We start from the raw sequence: 26,958 nt of genomic DNA, 5'->3' as shown, positions 1-26,958 counted from the left end.
GGGTGGGTGTGTGGGTTGACCGATTATATTTGCCCTAGATTTGGCCAGGGCCGTGCATATGAGGTACTTATATCTTACATTAGAGGTGTGATGTAATTTTTGGTCTGCACATGCTTCTTTACACTCTGGGATATAAAGGAAAAATACCCATTGAACCAAATTGTTTTTTTCTTATCACACAGTTGTAGTGTGCACCCTTTAAGGTGAGGGTGTGGTCTCTTGCTTTCAATTCCTTTTTTGATTTTGGTCTTTTATTTGAATATCATTTCTGATGCTGGAGCTATCTCTGATTCAGTCTGGTGCACTTTTTCTTGTCATATCTCTTCTTCTTTTTTTGATAGAGTCCCCTAGTGACACTGCATTTCCACACTCGTGGGGAGATAGATTTTTCAATCTGAATTTTTGCAGCTGTAATGTAATGTGTTTCCTTGTTTTGGTAAGAAAGAGGATAAAAATAATATATGTGTTTGTTGTTATTAGAGTACCCATGTCCTGATGAAGCCTATATCATCTGGCTGAAACGCGACCGCGACTGCGTCGACACCTTTGGCTTTGAACGGAGCCCCTTAGTTTAATACAAGAAAGATTTGATTTGTTCATTGATGCACCTACACAAATATAGGTTGGGTATATGTGTTAACCCCCTGGTGCTTGTCTGTTGGGACTACCTTTTTTATTGTATACTCCACTAGACCTTAAGAGGAGATACATATGTAAATTGGTGTGTATATATATATTTGTACATATATTTTTTTGTCTTTAGGGTACATAAAAGTGTTTTTGATATTATATATGTTGTATATTTGTATAGAATGTACATGTGATGTGTTGTATATAAATTGTTTTTTGTTGTGCCTCTCTGGCTGCCCGCCCATATATGTATATATGAACTTATAGATATGCTTCCTTGATTTAATTTGCTAATCACAAGAAAATTAATTGTTTCTTGTTTGAGAAATAAAAGTGGATTGATCCCTTCAGTACCATTTTTCTCTACTTTTTTCATCCGTGGATGTCTCCTGCTCAGGTACGGGAGGGTGAGGTGGGCAGAACCCCTAACCATTTTTTCTAGTCATAGCTATGAGGAAGGGCACCTTCCATGTAAGGAATTGTATTTCACACCTATGCATAGGTTCAAATGGTGGTCCCATTAGTCTGGTAAGTACTATGTTGAGATTCCAGACTGGGGAAGGTGGTCGTCTTGGTGGGATGACTCTTTTGAGTCCCTCCATGAAAGCTTTAATTGCTGGTACTTTAAACAGGGAAAGATGTTGCCTGTTTTGTAGGTACGCCGCTATAGCTGCGAGATGAACCCTGATAGAGGTATATGCTAAGTTTCATTGCTGCAAGTGTAGTAAATAGCAAATGATCTGTTTAGTGGATGCGTCCAGAGGGTTGATGTGCTTACTGTTACAGTGTATAGCAAACCTCTTCCATTTTGCTGCATAGCATGCTCTGGTGGTAGGACGTCTTGCTTGTTTAATGATTTCCATACATTCTGGAGGTAAATCTAAATATCCAAACTCTATGACCTCAGGAGCCAGATCGCTAGGTTCAATTGTTTGGGATCTGGGTGCATTATTTCTCCATGGTTCTGTGTAAGGTGCATGGGTAATAATTTTAACTTTTGATGTGGCACCTGTGAGAGTTGTAGTAGCGTGGTGAACCACGGCTGTCTTGCCCACGTGGGTGCCACTAGTATCATTGTCATTGAGTGCTGCTGCAGTTTCCGAACCACTAACGGAATTAGTGGGAGAGGGGGAAAAGCGTAAGAAAATCTGTTGGACCAATTTATCCATAGTGCATTGCCCTGGGACCGGTGGTGTGGGTACCTGGATGCGAAGTTTTGGCATTTTGCGTTCTGATGATTGGCAAACAGATCTATCTCTGGTTGCCCCCATCTTTGGAAGAATGGCTGCAGTATTTGGTCGTGCAGCTCCCATTCGTGTACTTGTTCTGACTCTCTGCTTCGGATGTCTGCTATCTGATTTTGAACTCCTGGTAGGTGTTCTGCTAACAGATAGATGTTTTGAGGAATGGCCCATCTCCAAATGTCCTGTGCTAGTTTGGATAGTTAGAGAGAGTGTGTCCCCCCCTGTTTTTGAATATAATACATTGCAGTCATGTTGTCTGTTCTGATCAGGACTGTCTTGTTCGTTATTTGCATTTGGAAAGCTTTTAGTGCTAGAAATACTGCTAATAGTTCCAAGTAGTTGATGTGCAGATCTTTTGCTGCACACTCCACTTCCCCTGCACTGTGTATTTGTCCATATGCGCTCCCCATCCGGAGAGCGATGCGTCCGCTGTTAGTATCACTTGTGGAATCGGTTCTAGGAACGACCGTCCCTTGGAAATGTTTGTTGTGTTCCACCACTTCAGAGAGCGATGCGTACGGTCGTCTACCAACACCAGATCTGTAATCTGACCTTGAGCCTGATTCCACTGTGTCGCTAGACACTCCTGTAGTGGACGCATTTGTAGTCTGGCATGTGGTATTAGCAGTATGCAGGAGGACATCATGCCTAACAGCTGCATAAACACTCGTGCTGGTAGTGAGTGTTGTGGTTGAAATCTTTCTATTAACCCAACCATTGTTTGTATGGACTGGATTGGGGTATGCTATGGCTCTTTCTGTGTCTATAGTAGCCCCCAGGTATTGCTGAATTTTGTTTGGTTGCAGATGTGATTTTTTGTAGTTCACCGTAAACCCTAGGTGGTGCAGCAATTGAATCGTCTTCTGCGTGTTGTGAAGACATTCTTCCTGTGACTTGGCCTTTATTAGCCAATCGTCCAAGTAGGGGAAGACATGTATTTGTTGTCTTCTTAGGTGTTCTGCCACCACAGCTAGGCATTTTGTGAACACTCTTGGTGCCGTTGTGACCCAGAACGGAAGGACTTTGAATTGATAATGTTGTCCTTCCACTACAAACCTTAGGTATTTCCTGTGGGCTTTGTGAATTGGGATATGAAAGTAATCGTCTTTTAGATCCAGTGTAGAAAGAAAGTCCCCTTTCTTCAGTAAAGGAAGTACCTGTTGAAGCGTGACCATGTGGAAATGTTCCGAATTTATGTATGCATTGAGAGGTCTGAGGTCTAAGATTGGTCTTAGGGACCCATCTTTTTGGGGGATTAGGAAGTATAGGGAGTATACTCCTGTCCCTTGTTGATGTTTTGGAACCTTCTCTATTGCATGCTTTTGTAGCAGTGCTAGTACTTCTTCTTTTAACAATGTCAGATGATCTTGACTCATTGGACGCTGTTTGGGGGGGATGTTTGGTGGGGTAGCTGTGAGTTCTAGGCAATAACCATGTTGGATAATTTGTCTCACCCACTTGTCTGATGTGATGTTTTCCCAGACAGGTAGGAACTGTGATAGACGTCCCCCGACCGGTGTTATGTGGTCTGGGGGAAGTTGTATTAAGTCACTGTTTTGGGGTTGAGGGGTTGCGGTTGTTATTATTTCAGCGGCCTCTACCCTTGTTGTTTTTACCTCTGTAACTACCTCTTGAATTACCTTTGGGTGACGTAGGTGTGAAAGAGGTGGATTGCTGATTTGTTCCTGTATTTTTTGAGCCTCCTCTATAGGTGGATCTACGAAAGGAACCCCTTTGGGTTGGCTGTTGTAATGCTCCCATTGACTTAGCCGTTTCTGTATCTTTCTTCATCTTTTCTAAGGTCTCATCTGTGCTTGAGCCAAAAAGTGTTTTCTGATCAAAAGGTTGGTTCAATAAGGATGTTTGCACTTCCTGTTTGAACCCTGAGATTCTAAGCCATGCATGTCTCCTTAACATGACACTGGTGTTGATGGATCTTGCTGCAGTGTCTGCTGCGTCTAGGGCGCACTTAATGGAAGTGTTAGTTATTATCTTTCCTTCCTGTATTAGCTGATCTGCCCTCTTCTGATGTTCTTTGGGGAGATGTGTGATGAGTTTTTCTAATTCATCATAATGTGCCCTGTCATAACGTCCAAGTAGCGCCTGTGTATTGGCTATACGCCAGCTATTTGCCGCTTGTGATGCTACTCTCTTGCCTGATGCATCTATTAATTTTGACTCCTTATCAGGTGGAGGGGGCCTCTCCTGTAGATAATGAGTTTGCTCTTTTACGAGCGTTTGAAACTACAAGCGAGTCCAGAGGTACCTGCCCTTTGATAAATATTGGATCCTTAGGAGCCGCCTTATATTTTTTATCAATTCTTGGGTTTAACACCCTAGCCCTCACCGGGTCTTTGAATATTTTTTCTGTGTGACTGAGAAGACCCTTCAGCATAGGTAGAGTACCTGATGTTCTTTGTGCATTAGGTAGTGTCTCTAATAGGAAGTCCTCTATTTGAGGTTCTGTATGTAGATCTACCTTATGATATTTTGCTGCCCTATTAATGAGCTGTACAAACCCTGTGTTATCATCAGGTGGTGAAGGCTTTGAGGGATATAACTCTGGGTCGTTGTCCTCATCTGACCCTGCGTTATAATTTTCCCATGGATCATCCTCATCTGGGATAGTGTCATCATCCCCTTGAGGTTCTCCCTCCCCTGTATTACTGTCTACATCAGACTGAGGTGTAGATGGTCTTGGTGTAGAAGGTGCAGGAATATTTGGCATAGTGTGAGGAATAGGAGAAGAGGGTGTGACTTTAGGTCGAGGAGAAGTAGGAGGAGTTGTGTTTGTCCCCAGTGTTCTCTTTTTTGAAGGAAGAGATTTGTCTTCTATCTGTTTATTCTTCCTCTTCTTCGTCACTACTTTGCCAGTTTGTGGATCGATAAACAAAATCTTTTGTTTGGGATCTGTGTTCTGCTCCTGTGTCAGTACCGAAGCCTTCGGTTCCGAAAGCTGCCTTTGTTTTCGATCGTCAATGTTCGGTGTTTTCGAGTGTTTGCTCGATTCCGATTTCTTCGGTGTCGAGTGAGTCTTCGACGTCGAATCATGTTTCTGTTTCGACATGGAATGTTTCGATGCCGAGCTTTCCCTTGCATGGAGCTTCGGCGTCGAAGTCGATGTCGACCTCTTCTCGGATCCGACATGGTGGGAGACCGAGTGTTTCGGTTTCAGTTTCGGTTTCGTTGCCAGGCCCGAAGGCGGGGCGTCGGAAACTTTTTTCTGCTGTTTGACCGGGCTCGAAGGCGGGGTCGTTACCGCACGGGGTCGGTTTTTTGGTAAGGGGACGTCGTCACTCACGGTTTGTTGCACGTCGAGTTCTTCGACATCCGACTCGTCCCCTTCCGACCCCGACTGATCCTCATAATCCTCTTCTTCATCAAGTTGCTGGTCTCCGAACAGCTCCGGGATCGCCTCCGACTGCATTCTGGAAACCTCGTGTCTTCGAGCTCGACAATTTCTAATCGTCGACTTGGAGGAGAATGCTGCGCAGGCTTCGCAGTCCCTGGATTCGTGTTCAGGCGATAGGCAGAGGTTGCACACCTCGTGTAGGTCCTTGTGTGGGAACTTAGCACCACACGTTGGACATTTCTTGAATGGAGTCCTTTCCATGGACTCCGGGCTTGACTACGTCGAGAAAGGCTTCCTGTTCGTCGACGTAGATCAAAGTTTCTTCGATGTTGAAGTCGAAACGCGCCGGAAAGGAAATGAAATCGCGTTCGATAACAATACCGTCGAATTAGAAAGGGAATACGCGCCGATAAGTCACTTCTTTTCGAAGTAGATCTGGAGCGTCTCAATCCTCATCCGAACCCGATGGCGGAAAAAAACAATCTAAGGATGGAGCCGATGCCCATGCGCACTACCAACCAAAGGAGGAGTCACCAAGATACAAAAGACTCTCCAAGAGAAAAACAAAGTGCAATCATCCGAGCCCAACACCAGATGGCGATCTATTCATAATGTACCATCTGCAGCCCATATGCCTCGAACATTCAGACGCCACAGCTGGAGTTAGATATGGCCTGGGGGGCGAGTTAACAAAATCGTTCAAAGTAGACCGAGGGGTAAGGCAGGGTTGTGTCCTGGCCCCAGTTTTTATTCAATCTATATACCAATGGCCTGGAAAAAGCCATGGTAACAGGGTGCCAGGACCTCCCCATCATAAACAATCGCCCAATACCGGTGTTATCTATGCGGACGACGCCTTAATCCTAGCCCGTACCCCCATGGAATTACAGCGTGCACTCATGAAATATCACACTTTTATGGCCAACCTCGACCTGAAGATTAACATTAAAAAAACGTTTCTTATGTCCGCTGTGTCAAGGATTAAGAACATTAAGGCCATGCACATTGAAAACCAAAAACTAGAGAGCACAATCACGTACCCGTATGTGGGCATTGTATTTGACCACAAATGCTCCTGGAAGTACGCTATTGAATCCAGGAAACTTACTTTCACAAGGACAACAGCTGTCTTGGATAACTTTGCCAATAAATTAGGCACACGATCTACGGTAGAACTCTTAGAAATCTATAGGGCAAAATGTATAGCCAGTGTAATATACGGGGCTGGTGTTTGGGGATATCCCAAGGTCGAGGAGGTGCAAAGGGTGGAAAACAGTTTTCTGAGATTTCTATTGGCAGTCCCGCGGGGTACGTCGACCTATGCATGCCATCTGGAAGTGGGTTTGTCTTATTTAACAGACTTGATTAGGATCCAACCCCTTCTCTTATGAAATCGCATTTGGTCGTCTAGCGAAACCACTCTCTGCCAAGAGTTAATAGAGAACTGTATTTCCCAAGACAATGCACATAAGATTGGATGGATTGCTTATATCAAGAAATTCTTTAGCGACCTGGGCATGTTACAATACTATCACTCCCCACCTTAATTGCTGTAATACCGAGAAAACAGTTCAAAAAGGTCTGTCTGGCTCATTTAGAATCTCTGAGGCCGTCCAGCGAGGTCTCTAAAGTTACAGTGCAACACTCGCTACTAATTCAAACAACTATGGCGGTCCAGCCCTATCTAACTTTTAACCTTTCGGGCTACGAAAGATTTCTGTTAACGAGGTTCAGACTAAATATTTTTCACCATCTGGTCACCTTTCCCACAATTAATATTTGGGTAAAATGCTTACAACCTTGTCCCTGTGATGAAACCTCTCCCCAAACTACGATTCATTCAATATTGTTTTGTATATTCTATCAGGATTCGAGGAAACGGTGGCTTATACCAATTTTAAAAGTCCAGGGCCTACGCAGGTGCCGCCCTGCATTTCTTGACCTCCAACTCTTAGATGCTGAACCTTTTGCCAAACCGATAGTAAAATTCCTGAATCTAGTTGTTAGGCATAGGCAGAACTTGGAGTAATATGGGCTGCACATCTTTCATCATGAGTTTTTTGTAACTGTTAGTGTCTGTATTGGCTGTGTTAGCACTAATTTTGGTGTATTGAACTTTCTCTATTTTTAAACTGTTTTTAACTTGCTGTTTTTAAGATTATTGTCATTTCCTTGTGTATGCACTTAGCACTTTATATACCTCACGTTGAAGCTCTCTTTTTAGGAGTCATATCTCAAAGAATATTGATCGGCTGTTTTTCTTTTTTATTGCTGGAAGATTGAGAGAACTGTATGGTGCTAAAATGAACTTGTCATTATTACGACATCTTATCATGTTGGTTGCACTTTTTAAACTGTATTTTTTATATATCTGTAAATACACTGTGCTTTTGTGGCCGTTTCTTACAACCGAATAAAGCTTTATTATTGAGTGGCCTTGGTCCAGGAGAGTGCGGATGTCGTCTGTGGCGGAGAGTAGGGTGCTCCTGAACCCGGATTGGGACGGGTCGAGGATGGCGTTCTCTTCGATGAATCGTGTCAGTTCCCTGCTGACTGCTTTCTCATCCACTTTGGCTGCGCAGGGGAGGAGCGAGATGGGCCGGTAGTTCTCAAGGTCAGTGGGGTCGGCCGTGGGCTTCTTGACCAGGTGCCTTACTTCTGCACGCTGCCAGTCACCTGGGAAGGTGCCTGTTGAGAAGGTGGTGTTGATGGTCGGTTGCAATTCAGGTGCAATGGTGACCACGTCCCTGTGGTGTACGTGAGGGGGGCAGGCGGTTGGTGGGGGCCCCCGATTGGATAGCTTTCATGGTTGTGGAGGTGTCCTCTGTCGTGATTGGTGTCCAGTTGGAGATGGTGGGCTAGTTGGTGTCGCTGGGGGCAGCCGTCCGGCTTTTGCGGCTTGTGGGCAGTCAAAGAAGTTGTTGTAGAGTGTTCTCTATGGCCCGAAGAAGTGGTGGCCTCGCAATCTTTTCGACTGTTTAAGAAGGGCTGCTCTGCCTGAGGCTTGTGACGAGGTGTGGCCTTACTGTACTCACAGCTGGCTGGCCTGATAAAAGATCTTGCATTTCCAGGTCGGAGCAAGAAATGTCGCAGGAGAAGGTCCCTTCATCTGCAGCAGATGCCAGTGCATGTTCCCCCTCAATGTCTTCAGTGCCAAAAAGGTCCGGTGTGTCATCTCTCCTCCTTAGTGACATATCAATTCATGGTGCCAGACAGTCATGAAGAGTTTTCTTTAAACAAAAGGAGCGGCAAGCGGCACAATCAGCCTTGTTGTGCTCGGGGAAGTGTCAAAGATTGCAGACCTGATGAAGATTGATCCAAAGGTATTTTGCATGACATCAAAGACAATAGCAGAAAGGCGTTCATTCCATCACTGTGTGAACATGGTGGGGGAGATATACCTAAGGATCGAAGAGGGCCTGATCAGCGAAGGCCTCTGTGGATTCAGGAATCATCAAACCGAACTGTAGGGAAATAGGAGAGTGATCGACAACAGTACGATGGAGGTAGGAACTGTGTAAACAGAGAAGAGTGCACCATGACGGGGTCAAAACGGAGCACACGTCTGAGCCATACGGTGGAAGTAAACAATTTAACAATGGAGTTGGTGACCATGCACATTATTAGCAAGCGAGGGAGTCACAATACCTTGTACTCGAAAACTTTCTTAGATTAAAAACACCTTACACACGTTGAAGCCCAACACTAGATGGCAGGATTGCAGACAGCATGTGTATCTACAAGCACACATCCCTCAAACATACTTACTGTGCCTAAACAATTCCCAAATGTAAAGGTGGTAGAAATTAATTAGCCAGGAAACAACTGTGAGACTACAACTCCTTTCTGCCATTGCCATCCAATTTTTACAACTTCCTATGAGTGGCAGTAGGAATTTCTTTGTATTTAGTGAGAAGAAACTGCACTTCTGTCAGAAATACTGTGTACATAAAACACATTGTCCCAAGAAATTATCTGTTCGAGAAGTTTTAAAGTAGAGTTAAAACAATGACTCACATCTATTCATAGGTTGCTATAAACACCATGTGTCTCTGAACTGGGTACAATGTTTAGTTATGAGGCACAGTAAGGAGTTAAGAAGGGGATACATTGCAGGATTGCAGTTCTATCTACTTGATCCCAATAGGCTTAAACACCCCAACCTAAAGGTATGCACTGGGTTGCAATGAGGGGCTTTTGAGCATGGAAAAATGGGTTATGGTTTGCATGCTGTATACTTGAGCACTGCTGCAGACCAAGATTAGTTGTAGTATAAATTGACCCCCATGTCTCATGGATACTTAATATGGCTAGCATCCGTTGATGGACGTAGATGAGTCTAAGGAGGTTACAGAGGTTTCGGTTAGTGAGGATTATGACTTCATACAAATATAGAGTAAGAACTGTCCTAGATCAACCAGAAGGGTAAATATTCTATTACAATCATGACTGGAATGTTATTTAACACCCACACCTCAATTCGTCAATTTAACTGGGGAAGCAAAAGTGCAATCACATTCCATTCAGGCTAAATAAAATAAGCTACTATTTCACTTAAGCTGACAAAAAATGTACTTGTATTACCACCTATACATTTATTTAGATTCATATCAACTTCCACACAGACTACAACACAATGCTCCTGGAGGGGAGGTGAGAGGTGCAGGGAGCATGGCAACAACATATGGTGCTGGGAAAAAAATGTCTTTCTTTACAGCCGGTGGTGCGTGTTTGCATTTCTCTTTTCTGCACTCTAGGATGTGTCAGAGGGTGGAACAGCTTGAGTCCTTATCTCCTCTACTAACCCCACATCATCAAATAGTAGGCTGCAGAGAGACAAGTAAAGGACTAAGGGATGTGTGTTCTGTAGAAAGCTGGCCGTGCAGGAGCTCGGGTGCAGAAGTGTTTTGCCCAGCAAGTCAGTGAGTTAGAGGCTGTCTCGTTTCTTTGTGTACCTGCAGAGCGATGAAGTGCTAGGCAAACCTCCAAGGATTTGGAGAGGTTGCTCGGCTTCCAGACGAGTCAGGCTTTTAGATTGTGGGGACAGCAGCTGGCAGGCAGGAATTTGTGCCAAGTTTGGTGCTGGTCCACAGTCCTCACATCTTCGGCTCTACTTTGGCCTCCTTTTCCTTCAGGAAGATAAATCTGAGTTTCTGGTGTCAGGGGGCTGTCTAAATACTAAATTTAGGGAGGGGGCATAACCCTGCCCCAGAGTTTCAATTTCCACAAAAACAAGCTAGTGGAACCCTTCTTAGGGGTGTGACTAGCCTGGAGGTGCAACATATCTACTGCATAGCTAATTTTCCATCTATCCTGGGGCCAAATGGACCTCAGGACAGAAGGTTGCATTCTCCAACTCTTAAGGAAGCCAGGGTCCTATCAAAGGCGAGAGAGGCTTTGAAGCCTTAGGCCTTGTTATGCAGATTCACTAGTCATCCTTCTGGAGGGTTTGAGAACCCCTTCTACAGAGCAGACCTGGTTTCCTGACCCCAGAGAGTGCTGGCTCTCACCTGTAGGGGGCAGAAACCTGCCTATGGTGGCAGGCTAGAAGATACCAGTCAGCCAGCACACTAGAAGGCTAGTAGGTTTCAGGGAGCAACTCTAGGTGCCTGATATAATAAATCCAATACTGAAATCAGTATGGATTGATTAAGACATGGTGTTTTATACTAAACACCATAGATTTAGGTAAGCCATTATGTAGCTCAGTAACTCGTAATGCCACAGGTTAAGAACCGTGTATATAAAGTCGAAAGTACATGGCAAGCAAATACGCCATCCCAAATGTTACAAATGTTACAGTACCACCAGAATAGAATTAGAGAAGAACAAGATCACGAACAAAGACGTATGAAAGATACGAAAATGAAAATGCTAGTTGCTCAGTCAGTTCCAGCTGACGGTCAGAAAAGGGGTATGACACAGTCTAATAATTCGGCGGCTCCCGTTAAAGGGACGTGCAACTACTGTAAACAGCCAGGCCACTATGTAAATGAATGTGCCGTCCTGAAACATAACATATCCACAGGTAAAACTAAAGAGAGACCCCGCCAGCCTAGACAGGACCAGATCCAACATCAGGTCCAGCAACATGTTCCACAGAACACCCAGCCAATGCATGCTCCCCAACAGACAGTACAGACAGTAGCGGCACCACAGCCACAGCCTATTGCCGCGACACAGCAAGTTTCACAACAGATGTACCAGTATGCACAGTCTGATTATCCCGATTATCAGCGATACACATGAAACAGCCTAGAGAGGGAGGTTGGCTTGCCTCTTATTGAAATTCCTGTAGATCAAGAGGGTCCTTATGTACATAGTCAAGTATTAGGAAAGGATAGAAAGTTTCTGATTGATACAGGGGCAAGTCGAACAACAATAAGTCACAATGAGGTTCCAGGGGCACCCCTCTCAGGCTCACAGAATGTTTCCCTTGGTTTTTCAGGACAGCCTATTGTTAATGAAGTATCGAAACCTGTTCCCCTTTCAGTTGGTCCATTGTCACGCACTACAGACTTACTACTCACGAAGTCATGTCCAGAAAACTTGTTAGGTATCAAGACACTGAAAGCTCTAGGAGCCGTGATATGTTGTTCTCCGGAAGGAGTTAGACTATTTCTGCGTGACTTTAAAGGTCACTATGTGTTACGAGATTTTGATGACAGACTGAAAAATGTACCAGACCATTTGTGGGCGAAAGGCCCAACTGATGTAGGTTGTATGCACATTACACCATACCGAGTGACACTCAAGCCAGGAGTTGTACTGCCCCGAATCCGACAATACAAGTTACCACCCGATGCTGTAGTGGCTTTACTGGAAATCATTGAAGAGCTCATTGCACAGGGAGTGGTTGTCGAAACCGACTCCAATCTATGTAATTCCCCTATCATTCTGATTCTTAAACGTACTGACCCAAATGCACCACCAGTTTATCGGTTGGTGATTGATCTGCGAGAATTAAATAAATGCATTGTGCCACAGTACCCTGTGTTCCCCGACATCTCATCCTTATTGACTGCTATTGATTCAGAGGCGACGTTCTTTACTGTAATTGACCTCAAGAACGCCTTCTTCAGTGTCCCTATTGATCCGGAGAGCCAATATCTTTTCGGTTTCTGTTTAAATGGTCGAAGCTTCAAATTTGCACGCGCACCTCAAGGATTCACAGAAAGCCCCAGCATCTACAGCCAAGCATTGAAAAGACAACTTGACAGTATTCAAATGCCAGTTAACACTGCCCTGCTGCAGTACGTCGATGATCTGCTGATCACCGCTCGTAACGAACCTGAATGTGAACACGCATCACTGACAGTCTTACATTTTCTGGCTGACAAAGGACACAAGGTTTCCCCTTCAAAGTTACAATTCTGTGTTCAGCAAGTGGTGTACCTTGGGCACTTGCTGTCCAAGAGGGGGAGACAGCTAACACCTGACCGCATCGAGTTAATTGCACACTTACCGCGACCCACGACACAATAGGAAGTGCGGGCCTTCATTGGCCTCACCTCTTACTGCAGGCAATGGATTCCCCAGTACGCATTTCTAGCCAAGCCACTTATACAGTTGACAACACAGGAGGCAGCGACTTCGACTGTCCTCCCTTGGACTCAGGAACACACACAGGCTTTTGATGAATTAAAGAAAGCATTATGTCAAGCACCAGTTTTAGCGACACCTTGTTACAGCAAACCTTTTACACTCTTTGTTATAGAACGTGATGGTACAGCATTGTCTGTCCTCACACAAGACCAAGCAGGTTCACATAAGCCTTGTGCTTATTTTTCGAGTACATTAGATCCAGTAGCCCAGGCTCTGCCTGCGTGCTTAAAATCAGTTGCAGCAACAGCCTTAGCAATCCGACAAAGTGATTCCATAGTGTTAGGACATCCCCTGACAGTACAAGTTCCACACTCGGTGGAAGTTCTTCTAAACAGAACACAGACTCAACACTTGACCATAGCTCGACTGACAGGTTATGAATTGACATTGTTCCAACAACACATAGAAATCAGACGCTGTAACATACTCAATCCTGCCACATTGTTACTTTCGAACATTACAGATCCAGTTCCACATGACTGTATAGAGATCATTAATGCAGTAACAAAACCCCGACGAGACTTGACAGATGTTGCACTGACTAATCCAGACCTGACACTTTACGTGGATGGTTCATGTATGAGAACAAGCACAGGCGAATTAGTGGCCGCATATGCAGTGACCACTGAGACTGAAGTCAAAGAAACACACCGCATTGATACACTGTCTGCTCAAGCTGCAGAGCTTGTTGCTCTGACCCGAGCCTGTATAATAGCCAAAAACAGGAATGTTAACATATACACAGATTCCCGTTATGCATTTGGAGTCGTACACGACTTCGGTGTGCTCTGGCAGGAAAGAGGTTTCTTGACCTCTCACGGAGCCAAAATACAACATGGTCCCCTCATTCAAGAATTATTGGAAGCAATACATCTGCCTTCAGCCATAGCTATCATGAAGTGCAAGGCACATACTAAAGTTACCGATACCATTTCCCAGGGTAACGACCTGGCAGATCAAACCGCGAAATACACAGCTCTGACTCATACACATGCAGCTGACATGACAAAGACAATAGTTCCGACACCGACACATTGCATGACAGTTAAAGATCCCACACTAGATGTACTTGACATACAGACACATGCTACTCCAGACGAAATAAAGAAATGGACTGAACTAGGAGGGATCCAGACAGATCAGGGATGGATGACGAAGGGAAAAGCCACATGGTTTCTCCCCGACTCTATGGTTCAAGTTATGATCAACACTGCACATAGTCCAGCACACCTGGGAGAAAAAGCCATGTTAGACAGTTTACAGAATCTCTGGTACAACAAACATTTACGAGCAGCAGCAAAACAGAAAGTTCGTACTTGCATGATCTGTTGTCAGTTCAATCCAGGTAAAAGCATCCCCGTAGAGCAAGGTGGATTCAATACTCCCGATTACCCTTTTGAAGTCCTCCAGATGGATTATATCCAGATGGAACGATGTCGAGGATTCAAATACGTCCTCGTAGTTGTATGTGCACTTTCCCGTTGGACAGAAGCATATCCAGTCCCAGATTACACTGCTCCGACCACTGCCAAGCAGCTGGTTCGTGAATTCTTCCCACGGTACGGTTTGCCTCGTGTCGTGTACTCAGATAACGGCCAACCATTCTCGTCCGAATTAATGAAGCAGGTTTCACTCCTGCTAGGATATCAGTGGAAATTCCACTGCGTCCGACATCCCGAGGCAGCAGGTCTCGTGGAACGCCACAATCAGACATTGAAAACACGTCTTGCTAAAATCTGTGCCGAGAAAGGGGTAGACTGGATAGTCGCCTTGCCAGTTGCATTGTTTTACATGAGAATGGTTGCACACTCCCGAACAGGGCTATCCCCGTATGAGGTGGTCTTTGGTAGGCCACCGAATATGTGGGGGACGCCTCTGCCTCGAAAAATTACTGATGTTGATAGTAACATGTTGACAGATTACCTTGCCTCCTTGATGTCTGCACTACAATCTTGTCGTTCACAGGTAGCTGCAGCCTTCCCCGACAACACCGAGGTGAAGCCGCACGAGATTACACCGGGGGACTTTGTTTTTGTGAGACATTTCGACAGGAAAAGCCCGCTGGAGCCCCGCTGGCAGGAGCCGAAGCTCGTCTTATTGACCACGAGGACGGCAGTGAAGTTGGAGGACCGCAAAGGATGGGTCCATATGAGTCATGTTAAAAAACTTTACGGATCGCCGCCAGAGACTGACTCTTCCTCCCCCTCTAAGGACTGCCCAGATTCCAGTGACTCTAAAGTTCCCCTGGTAGAGAAAACTCCTCAACAAGAGTATAAATTAAAGCTGAGGTCTAGCAAGTCAGACAGTTTAATTGTTTAAGTCCTCCCCTAGGTGAATCGGTTAGACAGTTTCTGACATGTACCCGTTAGACCCCAATAGAGAGAGAGATAGACAGAAACAGCTCAAGAAACGAGAATATTGTAAATCTCTTCGTAGTCACTGTATTGTGACATTATTGATTTTGTTTTTTCTGAGTCTTACGATTATTGCTGCAAGTATTCTGCTCCACATGTATTTCCCTCTTTCCATACATGCACATTTCTTTTCAAACAGCACTGTCGAGCATACCTTCAGTGAACTGCCCCCGGATGAGTTAGCTTACCGACTTGCGCTGCGCAACAATACTTTTATCAGTATGTTACATCATTCTCATCAGACCAGCAATGCTACCAATTGTTGGATATGTGGCCGACTCCCTCCCTATCAGAAATACAAGGGAGTCTTGCCCCTCTTCCCGTACCCGTTCACACATAATGGTTCCTGTGGTGCCTGGTTTAGTTTAATAAATTCTTTAGACTCTGAGTCCGTAGTCTACAAAGGCAGTTGGATATGGGGAAATCTGAATACAGTTCTGCATAAAGCATGTTACCCTAACAAGGAGGGTCTTCCACAAAGGACAGGGACCGATCTAGAAAATGAAGTATATGGATTAGGTAATTATACACTCAACCTCATGATTCTACATTGTTCAGTCTGATACAGGACCAGACTTGCCCTTTATGTCAGTATTACCCGTCAAGGGCGAATTATGTGTCAGAAAGAATGGTTCAGTACCTCTAGGTCATAGTAAATGTACTACTGTAATCGAATTCAATGATAAAGGCAAGTCTACATTCAAAGCTACCCGCCATTCCTATTTCATTTGTGGTCATACAGCCTATATACGTTTGCCACTAGATTGGGATGGGACATGTTACATTGCATTCCTTCTGCCACCTGTTTTTCTAGCTCCTCCTGATTATCATAGAAATTCCCATCTAGTTCATAGACCCAAAAGAGATCTCCCGCTTGTCGACTATACTGAAACGGCATGGGAACGATACACAGATTTCAATAAAGGTTTCTTTCCCTATTTAGGTGCTGTCTTTAATAGTAAATTTATACGTCACTTAACCAGAACCCTCGAAGCAGTAGTGAATGAAACTACTTCCGCCCTAGGTAACTTGACCGAGGAACAGTCTGCACTGGCACCTAGTTAGAAGGGACCCAATGTACATCAGTCAAAAAACATCAGTACCAGTGGCAATACGTGGGAGCGACCATGACAAAAAAGGGGCACTTTTCGACATGTTCTCACTCATGCCCGCCTCCAAGCCCCTCAAAATCAGCCTATGCACTCCTAGTGTGCAGGGTTGGAAACTAAAGAGAACTATGGCTGCAAGTGCTTCAATTAAAGCCTGTTTCTTCTTCCCTTTGACCTCTAGGACAGTTGTTGTAAGGAAGCATCAAGAAGTAGCAGCTACAACTGGTGACCTGCAAATTACGTACCTGTTACTGAGGCATGCATTCTAATTAACAGCAATGCACAATGGTTAAAGTAAACATTTGTACATCCGTTGCACAACAATGATCTAAGCAAATCTCGTTTAAAGCATTCTTCATTTTATCGTAGTTGCTTGTGGCACATTTTACACAAAAACTATAGCTAATTCCTTACCTTGCGTGACTGAAGCTGATGACAGACCACTGAATATGGAAAACATTATCAGTAACTATGTTGGGTTTGCTATCTTTTACAAGAAATTTGAAAGTATCCTTTGTCTCCTGAATCCTCTCCCCATGCAGCACATATCTGATTAGACCAAGATTCACATCCTCTGAGGGAAGAGTGGAACAGAATATGTCAATTTTGTCATTCTGAACATTGTCACAATTAGTTTCAGAGTTCTGTTCCCCTTTTAATTGCACAATTATTCGTTTTGAAACGAAATAAAACACATACAAGAACCATTTATGTACATGTTACTTCTATAGCTCAAACATAGCCAAAAGGCATCAGAATGGAATCACATATGCAAACAGCAGTGAATAAAACACTAAGCCAAGTAATGGTTGGACTTTTCAAATAATTCTGTTTCTACCAAGCTCGATGGAAGAAAGCATTCAAGAACAAGTTACTTACCTTTGGTAACGCTCTTTCTGGTAGAGACTATCTAGCCACCGATACCTCACCTTTTGAATATTACCCAGTTGCCAAACTGGATCTGGAAACATTGCAGTAGTACCTTTGCATGCCGGTAGGTGGTACCGCACAGACCTGCATGATGCTGTTCTGCTCTGGAACGGACGAGAGGAGCATATAAAGGCACCACTCCTGCGTGCAGACAGCTGCTTTCAAGACTGTCCGACCCCCCAGATGCAGAGCTTCCAAGCAAATTTCCTAGCTAACATAACAGGGCTTCAATTCTATTAATGACTAGGTGGCTCAGATTACGCGTTTCTTCACTTTAATTTCACAGAAGTCATTTTAATAGTAGTAAACCAAACCACATTTCCCAGAAACCACAGGGAAATTGGTAACAACAAAGAACAGACAACATAGTTTATCAAGTCCCATGATTCCATCTGGAGTCAGGATCCAACATATAGTCTGAAAGGTTCTTTCATAACTTGCTCTGCATTGTTTTAGTTTATTTGTAGGACGCATTGTGTGAATATGAATGGACTGATTTTAATATTGTTGGCTGCTATTTTTTTAACTACAATCATCCAATGAGTGTGTTTAACTTAGCTTACTTTGTCTTTTTGCACTTTTTACGGGGCTTTTTCGTCGCCGGGTGGCCATCTGTTTGTGCCACGCGCTCCTTACGGTTACCGCTGTACAGTGGCTCACGCCGTCCTGCCTCCAATCCTACCTAATATCCCCAGAACAGATGCACAGTCCCTCTGCGCCCAACCGGTACCAGGGGCCATGACCCCTACTACAATTAAGATGAATATCTTGAGTTATTCTTCGAAGCAGCTACTGGAGCATCGCAGCAGGCCTCTACCGGACTGCATTTTACTTAATCCTGAGGAAGTTTGCACCAGTTGTACATGCTGCAAGTTTGCTTTTAAATCGGTGACACACAAGGAAAATGTTGGTAGACTATGTTCTAAGCAAAGTATCTTAAATACTTCTACCTATACTAAATCACGGGAAAACTCCTCACAAAAATGTAGCCCTTTACACTATAAGGAATTTCACTTTTCAGACATTAACTGTTGATCGCTTCCCAAGCATAGGGCAGACATCTTTGATCTTTTGATCAACGAGCAACCTGATGCTATTTTTTTTTACTGAAAAATGGCTGCAGAAGAGCTCAAGTCCTGATGTAGCCACAGTTTTGCCGGCTAACTATGCTATTTGCAGGAAAGACAGGGAATACAAGACAGGGGTGGCATTGTTGTAATTTACAAGTCTTTTGAGTGCAAATTTGTATATTTGCCCGCTACGGGTTGCAAAGCCTCCCTATTTAAACTCACTTTGACTCCCCAGTTCACATTTTCGGGCATACTGGCTTATCTCCCCCCTGGGCCCTCTGGCCAATGGGCTTTGTCGTTTCCTATCTTAGTCACCCTCCACCTTCTTAATGATGCCAATTTTAACATACTAGGCAATCTAAATCTTAATTTGGATGACCGACTTGCGGAAAAAGCGCTGCACTTATTTCTGATCTGGCAGTAATGAACATTCAGCTCTGTAACTCGGGTTCTACTCATGTAGATGGCCATTTATTGGATCCTATTACCTATTTTCTTTAACTTATCCAATATCTACTGCCCCCTGCCCTCCCACTGTGCTGGTCTGATCACTTTGTAGTTGGTTTTTGGATCAAAGTTGTTTCTAGCTCATTGGTACCTGCACAAGGAACGGAGTCTAAAATTAGAAACTGGAGAAAACTTGATATTGGAGCCTTAAATACGCTTCTATCTAATAATGCACCTGTTATCAAACAAATGGCTATTGCTGATCATGGGGCCATCCAAAACTGGATTAAAAAATCTATTAATGTTTGTCTCCCGCTTTCTATTAAGAGGGTGAACAACCTCCACCGCATGCCCCTTGGTATACTGAGAGACATTGAAACAACTAAATGTAAAGCTACAGAAAGATTATGGAGGAAGAACTATGCATCTGACACCGAACTCGCCTACAAAAAGGCCAAAAGAGATTATCATTCTCTGTGTAAAACAGCTTGTGCTGAATATGTCTCCTCCACTATCAACAGCTCGGAACTGCTCTAGGATTTTGTTTAAGGTGGTAAAAAAACCATTGGGGTCAGAAAGCCAGACTACCCCTATTTTCCTTAATGGATCGCAATGTGAGGACCTAGTCAACTTTTTTCTAAGTAAAGTTGAAAAAATACATTCTGTACTGGATGGGGATAAGTGGGTTAACTCCCCACAGCAAGCCAATACCCTTTCCCAAGCAGTCAGTAATACGAGGCTTGTGAACTGCAAGAATACCGAATCCATCAATAAATTGGAAACTTGGTCTCCCTTGAACATGAACTTATTTAAGCTGCTCTTAGGTAGTCAAGAGCAGGCTCACTCTGTGATCTACTTCCCATCTCCAAGCTGACGCAGCTTGAGCTGCCTTCACTTAGGTGAAGCGCATGTGCGCTATCGGGTTTTCCCGCTGCGCGCTGAAAATTCGAAAAACCCGCGTTACGTGACAAAGCCAGCTCGTCATGCGCGCAGCGCAGGTAACGCCCATGACGAGCTGGCTTTAGACACTGAAAGCTTGGCAATCTATGGACATTGATGGCCCGGCACTCAAATGGCACGATTCCTTTCTGGCTAACCGTACTTTTCAGGTTTTCTCTTTTACAGCCAGCTCCAAAACCCACTCATCTCCATACGGAGTGCCCCAGGGATCTGTCCTGAGCCCTCTATTGTTCAATGTTTACGTTAGACCTCTGGCGGCGGTTGTCAAAGAGGCAGGGCAGTCCCTATTTTCCTATGCGGATGAAACCCAGATCATTTTCTCTCTTTCTGCAGAGAAGGAATCTCAGTCATCTGCTCTCCAGTCTGCGCTGAGGAAAATTGCATCCTAGATGCAAGCAAACTTACTCAAACTTAACAATGAAAAAACAGAAGTTCTTATTTTGGGGAAAAAGAAAGATCTCTGGGGTCCCCAGCACTGGCCTTCGAAAATGGGCGCTCTAACACAGCCCACCCACCAAGTCTGCAACCTTGGTTTTAAAATTGATGATCAGCTTTCAACGAAACAACAAGCAGTAAAGGTGTCGCTTCTAGGCTGGACTACGGTAACATCCTGTACCTGGGTGTAAATAAAGATGAGATAAGAAAATTGCAGGTGGTGCAGAATGCTGCAGCCAGACTGCCTTGCCATGTTCCCAGGGCTGCTTCGATCGCAGGCTTTCTTGGTGATTTTCATTGGCTCAAGGTTGAGAATTGTAATAAATTCAAGGCCTTGAGCTAAATGTTGCTCCTACATACCATCTCGCACTCTCCGCTCCACTACTCAGGCGAAATTTTTGGTTCCTAGAATCAGACTGTCGCAGATGGGCGGCCGATCCTTTGCTAATCTAGGTCCCTCCCTGTGGAATTTTCTTCCATGTCACTCCGCAACAAAACAGTCTATAGGAACTTTCACAAATGTCTGAAAACTTATTTATTTAATCAATAATCCTCTGTTTTGTCTCTTGTTTGTTTCAGGCTGGCGCCGGGAAACCCTTTGGTTTAGCTGTGCGCCGTATAAAATTAATTAACATAACATAGTCCCCTGTCTCTGTCCTGGTCATCTTTCATTGCACGAGTCATGACCTTAGTCTTTTTCTACACAACTTGCTTTCCAGGGTCCCCTCCTGGAACAAAAGTTAAATCAGCACTAGAATGCGACTCTATCGAATTGATTAAACAGTCAAGGATGTTGAAACATCTATGAATGGGGGAGGAGCTACGCGTCGTGTAAGATGACCGCATGAGTTCTAGGCTTCTCCGAGGCCGTTCCCTGCCCTCATCATCCTGACAATACTCCTGACATCTGAGGCCGGCAGCATCTAGGGGAAGCTGAGCGGTGCTCCGGGGGCCAATTCCGACCTTCCGGAGACGCCGCGTTCCAGAGTTGCAGGCGAGGGGGCTCGCGGCCTGCTCCGCGGCTACAGCCTGGGCCTAAGTTTAAGTCGAGGCTGCCCGCAAGTGCAACAACAGCGGGGAACCGGGCCGGGAATCGCCGGTCGGGTCCGCCTGCAGAGAACAGCATCAGAAAGGAGGCGGAAGAGGTGAACGGTGGGGGTGTGTGTGGTGCGGGCTAGGTTGTGAGAGGCCCCCCCTCACGCTAAAGATATAAGGCTCCCGAGTGGGCTGTTGGAGCCTGTAAAGTACGTGGAGGCGCTTGCAGGTGCCCGGGGTGCGGCTCATCACAGGGACGGAGGGCGTATGACAGGGGGGGAGCTTCCCCGCTGCCTCTTTGTAAAAGACTCCTACTGTGCTGTTGGACATCGTGGGAACTTCTGAAACAAAGGAGTGATTGGGGAGAGATCGAGGACATAAACACTGTCGCAAAATAGGGCAGTTTTGAATAGGGAGCCGCTGTTTGGTGATACTGGGGAGTGTGGTGTTGCCCGTGGAGGAGGAGGGAGACCCCCGCAGCGTTGTTGGATCCAGGGGCACCCCACATTACAGTGTCGGCAGACCATTGGGGCTACCACTCCCCGCCCCCCCTCTCGCCGCCGGTGCATGAGGAGTGAGTACCATCAGAGTCGGCACACCCGAAGTAAGAGATTCTGAGCCGCTCCCTGGGACGGCTCACGGGGCTTACGTGGAGCGCAGACTGGGGCAAAAAAGACCCTGACCGGAGGAACACCGCTACTGGGGCGAATCGTGTTGTGGTGGGTCAGGAGGCTGGGGGTTGGCCTGGGGGTCCCCCCTCCCTTCCTACTGGTGATTCTCGTTGAGCTGCTCCTCTGAGACGCGGTGGACTTGCGCACAGACTTAGAGCGTGTCTGCGACAGCTGGTTTGTGGTTACCCCCCCCCCGACTGTGGCGCTCCGGTGGCCGGCGCAGCTTAGAATATGGTGACCAAAACGGACGGGGAGAAGCACTCTTCCAGGAGGTCAAGGGGGCTGAAACCTGTACAGACCAACAAACTCGACCGCTACACGATGCCAAAGGGCTCTCCGTCTGAAACTTGGCACAGCACAGTGGGCGGCAGAGATTCTGGAGGTCCTGGAACTGACCTGACTTTGTCTGATGTCATGGCGGCGATAGAGGGAATAAAATCATCTCTTGGGCAGCAAATGGTGGCACTGGATACCAAGCTTGACACTGTCTCAATAGAACTTAATCTTATTCATGTGGACCTGACTAAGGTTAACAAGAAGGTCAAATCACTAGACATCAAAACCACCAGCCTGGTGGACGATGTTACTCAGCTACAGGGAGAAGTGAGCGCCCTTAAATCGTCCCACGACCAGGTGGAGCGCAAGCTTGATGAGTATGAAGGCAGGGTCCGGCGCAACAATGTCCGTATCTTAGGAGTGCCGGAGAGGGCCGAAGGTCTGGCCCCTGACCTGTTTGTGGAAGAACTAATCCTCCAACATCTCAAGCCCAAGGAAATCGGAAAGTTCTTCACTATCAAACGTGCCCACAGGGTCCCGGGCGGGATGCCTAGGCCAGGTGCGCCCCCACGCCCCATGATTGCCAGGGTGCTCAATTTTAGAGACAGAAATGCTATCTTCCAGGCTGCCCGTCAAGGAGGACCCCTCCGATACGAAAATGCCATGCTTTCCTTTTCCCCCCGACTTTACTCAGCTGGTGCAGAAGCAACGCCGTAAATTTTTGGCAGTTAAGAAAAAACAGCGAGACAGAGGATAACAAGTATGCCATGATGTTCCCGGCGCGTCTACAGGTGGAGGCTGAGGGAAAGGCATGGTTCTTTGATAACCTGGACGTGGTATCTGACTGGATTGATAGCCGCATACCCCCACCCCACCCCCCCAGACGGCTCTGGGTCTCGGGGTCGAGATGGGGGAAAGTGGCCGCAGAGCGGGATTGAGTCCATACCTCGCTATGCAAGTTCTACATGGGGTGACAGGTACTGGGTCGTGACTCGACAGGCAGCCTGAAAAGAACTTCCCGAGAAACATTGAACTGTATCTACGTTTTTGGTGCTCGGATGGACAAAAGTGTTTCTTGAACTGTGGGGTCATGGGTGAGGGTGCTGGATGCCGTTAAACCCCTTGTTTACTACAATTAGCAGCTTAGAAGTTGTGTGCTTAGGGCGACAGGCACTCTGCTGGTTGGGGATGGGCTTTTGCCGTATGCAGGGGTGCAGGGAGGGTGGGTGGGGGTTTGGAGAGGTTTTGAGTTCTGGCTTAGATTTTCTCTTCCTTTTTCTTTTATATTTGATTCAGAGTATAATGCTGTGAAGAAGAATTGTTTGCAATGTGGTTTGTTTTTTATTCCCCTTTTTTTCTTTTTGGCATCAGGGATCAATTCAATGACTGTATTGACAGTGTGGATTTTATGTCAGCATAGAAGGGGCAAGGTCACAGTCTGATAAAGTTCAATTTGGTTAAATGTTGATACCTAGCAGGGGGTCAGGGATAACGGTGCTGAGTTGGAATGTGAATGGCCTTGGGGATTGGATCAAGAGAAGGATGGTTAATCAGTTGATGAGAAGGCATTCTCCTGATGTTGTACTATTGCAAGAGACTCACCTCGTAGGTGACCGCTGCATGGCTCTCCATAAGGGAGGTTATAGGTTGGTGGCGCATGCTGGGTTTACCACGGGGTCCGGGGGGTAGAAATATTGGTGAAAAACTCCTTTCCTCTAACAATCCAGGCCACGTGGTCCGACCAGAGGGGCCACTACATTGGAATCTCGGGTCATTGGTAAGGGAAGACGGTCACCTTCTTCTCGATCTATGTCCCGCCTGGCCTCCAATCTGACACTTTCACTGACCTGGGGCCGTCTTTCTCACCCTGCCCCTGGGCTTTCTGATTCTGGATGGCAACTTAAATGCAGTGCTAGACGGTGAGGTAGACAGACACCCGGCCCAAATACTTAGACCAGAACATAGATGGCTCTCGGAATTCCTAGAAACTATGGGGCTTGTGGACAGCTGGCGGGTACGTAATCCAACACAGGCATACTACACGCATGTGTCCGCAGCGCATCACAGCATGTCACGACTAGATTACATATTGATACCGGCGGCCCTAGCAGCTACGGTCAGAGAGGCACGATATCTCGGTAGGGGGATCTTCGACCATTCTCCCATGTGATTGAGTGTGGAGATCGGACAACCGGCAGTTGGAAGAGTGGCTCCCATAGTCGCAGGGTCTCTCAAGTGCCACGCACCTAAGAGGGAGATTGTCAAGATTTCAGATCGCTATTTCCAAGAAAATGTAGGTACTGTCGAATCAGCACAGTTATTGTGGGAAGCATAGAAGACGGTAGTCCGCGGGGAAGTCCTGTCTTTGATTGCGAGGAAGAAAAAGAAGCACTAGGCAGAGGTCGAGGGAGCGGAGGCGGAATTAACTCGGTTGGAAAAATTGGTGGCTAGGACGGCCGCTCTGGCGGACGTGCATCTTTTAAAATGAAGGCAGGAAGAGTACAGAAGCCTTGCCAAGGATAGGGAGGTTGCTCAGAATAAGGCCACCCAAAGCCGAATATATGAACATGGAGACAAGGCTAGTAAACTGATTGCATGGCTCGAACATGGGGAGTGGGCGTCGCGGCTTGTGCCGGAGTTACAAGAAGCAGATTCTATTCCGGTCACAGACCCCCAGGCAGTGGCAGATGAGTTCTCCGACTATTACAGAGGTGTATACACTTCGGTTGGTGGATATTAGGAGGCGGAAAACAGTGATATGATAAAGGACATCTGCATGCCGGTACTGTCAAAAGACGGTAAGGGATATTTAGATTCCCCTTTCACAGATGATGAAGTGGGACAGGCGATTAGAGGGGTAAGATCAGGGAAGGCGACTGGCCCAAACGGTATCCCAATAGAACTGTATAAATTAAATGCCCATAAACTTGCCCCATATGTCCGATCCATGTTCACGGAAAGTAAAAAGAAAGGTCGACTCCCATATGACCAGCGGGTGGCGAACATAGTAGTCATACACAAAGTAGGCAAACCTAAAACTCTCTGCTCCTCATACAGGCCAATCTCGCTGCTCAATGCTGAGCCTAAAATCCTCGCGAAGCTACTAGCTACCAGACTGGTTAAAGTAATCACCAGCTTGATACACCCAGATCAGTCGAGCTTTATGCCACGCCGCAACACAGCTCTCAATCTGCGTAGGTTACATGGGATATTGGGTGGTACCCCGTCAATTCATGAACCGTTGGTACTAGTGTCTCTGGACGCCACCATGGCGTTAGATAGGGTTGAGTGGTCCAACCTGTTCACAGTATTGGTGAAGATAGGCTTTGGACCGGAATCTGTAAACTGGGTACGTTTGTTGTACGCTGCTCCCTTGGCCAGGGTAGTTGTCAATAACTATAAGTCGGCCGACTTTCCAATTGGAAGGGGCACGAGGCAGGGATCCTCTTCCCCGATCCTCTTCGCTTTAGCCTTGGAACCTCTGGCGGCATAGGTTCGATCAATACGAGGTCTGCGATGGACACTGGAGTGGGAGGATAAAATCTCATTGTATGCGGATGATATCCTCCTTTACCTCACTAACCCCAGGGACTCTTTGATCACTTTTCTAGATGTACTTGCCATATTCGGAAGATATTCCGGATTTGCAATGAATTGGTCAAAATCGGTGCTCTTCGTCCTCAGGGGTGAGCCGCCAGTGCTCCCGCAGTCATGCGGAAATACTATTGGGCTTCTCAGCTCGCTGCGGTGAATCATGCTATTGTTGGACCTCCAGGGGATCCAGGATATGCCATGGACCGTGGGCTGGCGCCAGGAGGTGACTTCACCAGAGCGCTGTATGCCAGACCGAAGCGGTTTTCCCTAGTGTGTCCAACGGCGCATGCTGTCCACATGTGGCATGCGGCCAATAGATATCTTTCCTGGGAAGGGAAACTCACTTTAGCCAACCCCCTATGGAACTCAGAGAGACTGAGGAGTTTGTGGAGGACCAAGGGATTTGACAAATGGGATCTTATCGAGGTTACACAGATTAAAGATATGTGGAGAGGGGGTGAAATACATACCTTCGCCTCTCTCAAACAACAATGCAGCCTACATGATAGCGAGTTCTTTCAATACATCCTGGTTAGACACGCACTCCTCACACACATACCTAGAGACGCCGCACTTCCTGAGGCCTCTCCTCTGGAAGATCGTGTGCTAGATGAATACCTCCCCGAGAAGACAATTTCTTTAATATATAAAAAACTCATTAATCATATGGAGGACCCATTGGGGAATATAAGAACACAGAGGAGTGCTGACGGGGTGGAGTTAGATGATGAAGATTGGACAGAGGCGATCTCCTCTCCGAGAGTGGTTGCGATCTAGATGCGACTTCATCTGGTACAATTAAAGATATTGCATAGGTCATATATCACAGGGCCTCACCTGGTGCAAATGGGCCTAATAGAAAGTGGTGCGTGCCAAAGGGGGTTTGGAGAGCTCGGCCCCTTCATGCATATTCTCTGGCATTGCGCGGATGTCCAGGAGTACTGGACAAAGATTCATGACTAAATGAGAGGTGCTTTGGGGTGGACATAAGGCCAGAGGCCAGAAGATGTCTGCTGAATGTGTGGGAACCTACCGACCTGAAAGCATATGGGAAGCAATGGGTAACACTGGCGTGTATGGTCACAAAACGAAATATCTCTCAGTTATGGGGAGCTAGCCAGCCGCCCCGGGTTTCCAAGTGGGCGGAGGACCTGGATTGGTGTATGTTTCGGGAGAGGTCGGTATA

The 26,958-nt window shown here is 46.1% G+C and overlaps 1 protein-coding gene across 1 annotated transcript in view; it reads right to left on the bottom strand.

Annotated features, from left to right (window-relative positions):
• Positions 1-26,958, bottom strand: part of FRAS1 (Fraser extracellular matrix complex subunit 1) — a 1,404,104-nt gene that overhangs the window by 1,045,301 nt on the left and 331,845 nt on the right. The window contains exon 6 of the mRNA XM_086961814.1: positions 16,769-16,928. Coding sequence (XP_086817940.1) covers positions 16,769-16,928 — 160 coding nt within the window. The remainder of the gene's footprint in view (positions 1-16,768; positions 16,929-26,958) is intronic.

This window comes from Lissotriton vulgaris, chromosome 3_1 (genome assembly GCF_964263255.1).
Source record: "Lissotriton vulgaris chromosome 3_1, aLisVul1.2, whole genome shotgun sequence".
Classification (NCBI taxonomy): domain Eukaryota; kingdom Metazoa; phylum Chordata; class Amphibia; order Caudata; family Salamandridae; genus Lissotriton; species Lissotriton vulgaris.
Note: the sequence above shows the minus strand (reverse complement) of the source record. Positions and strands in the feature narration are given on the sequence as shown.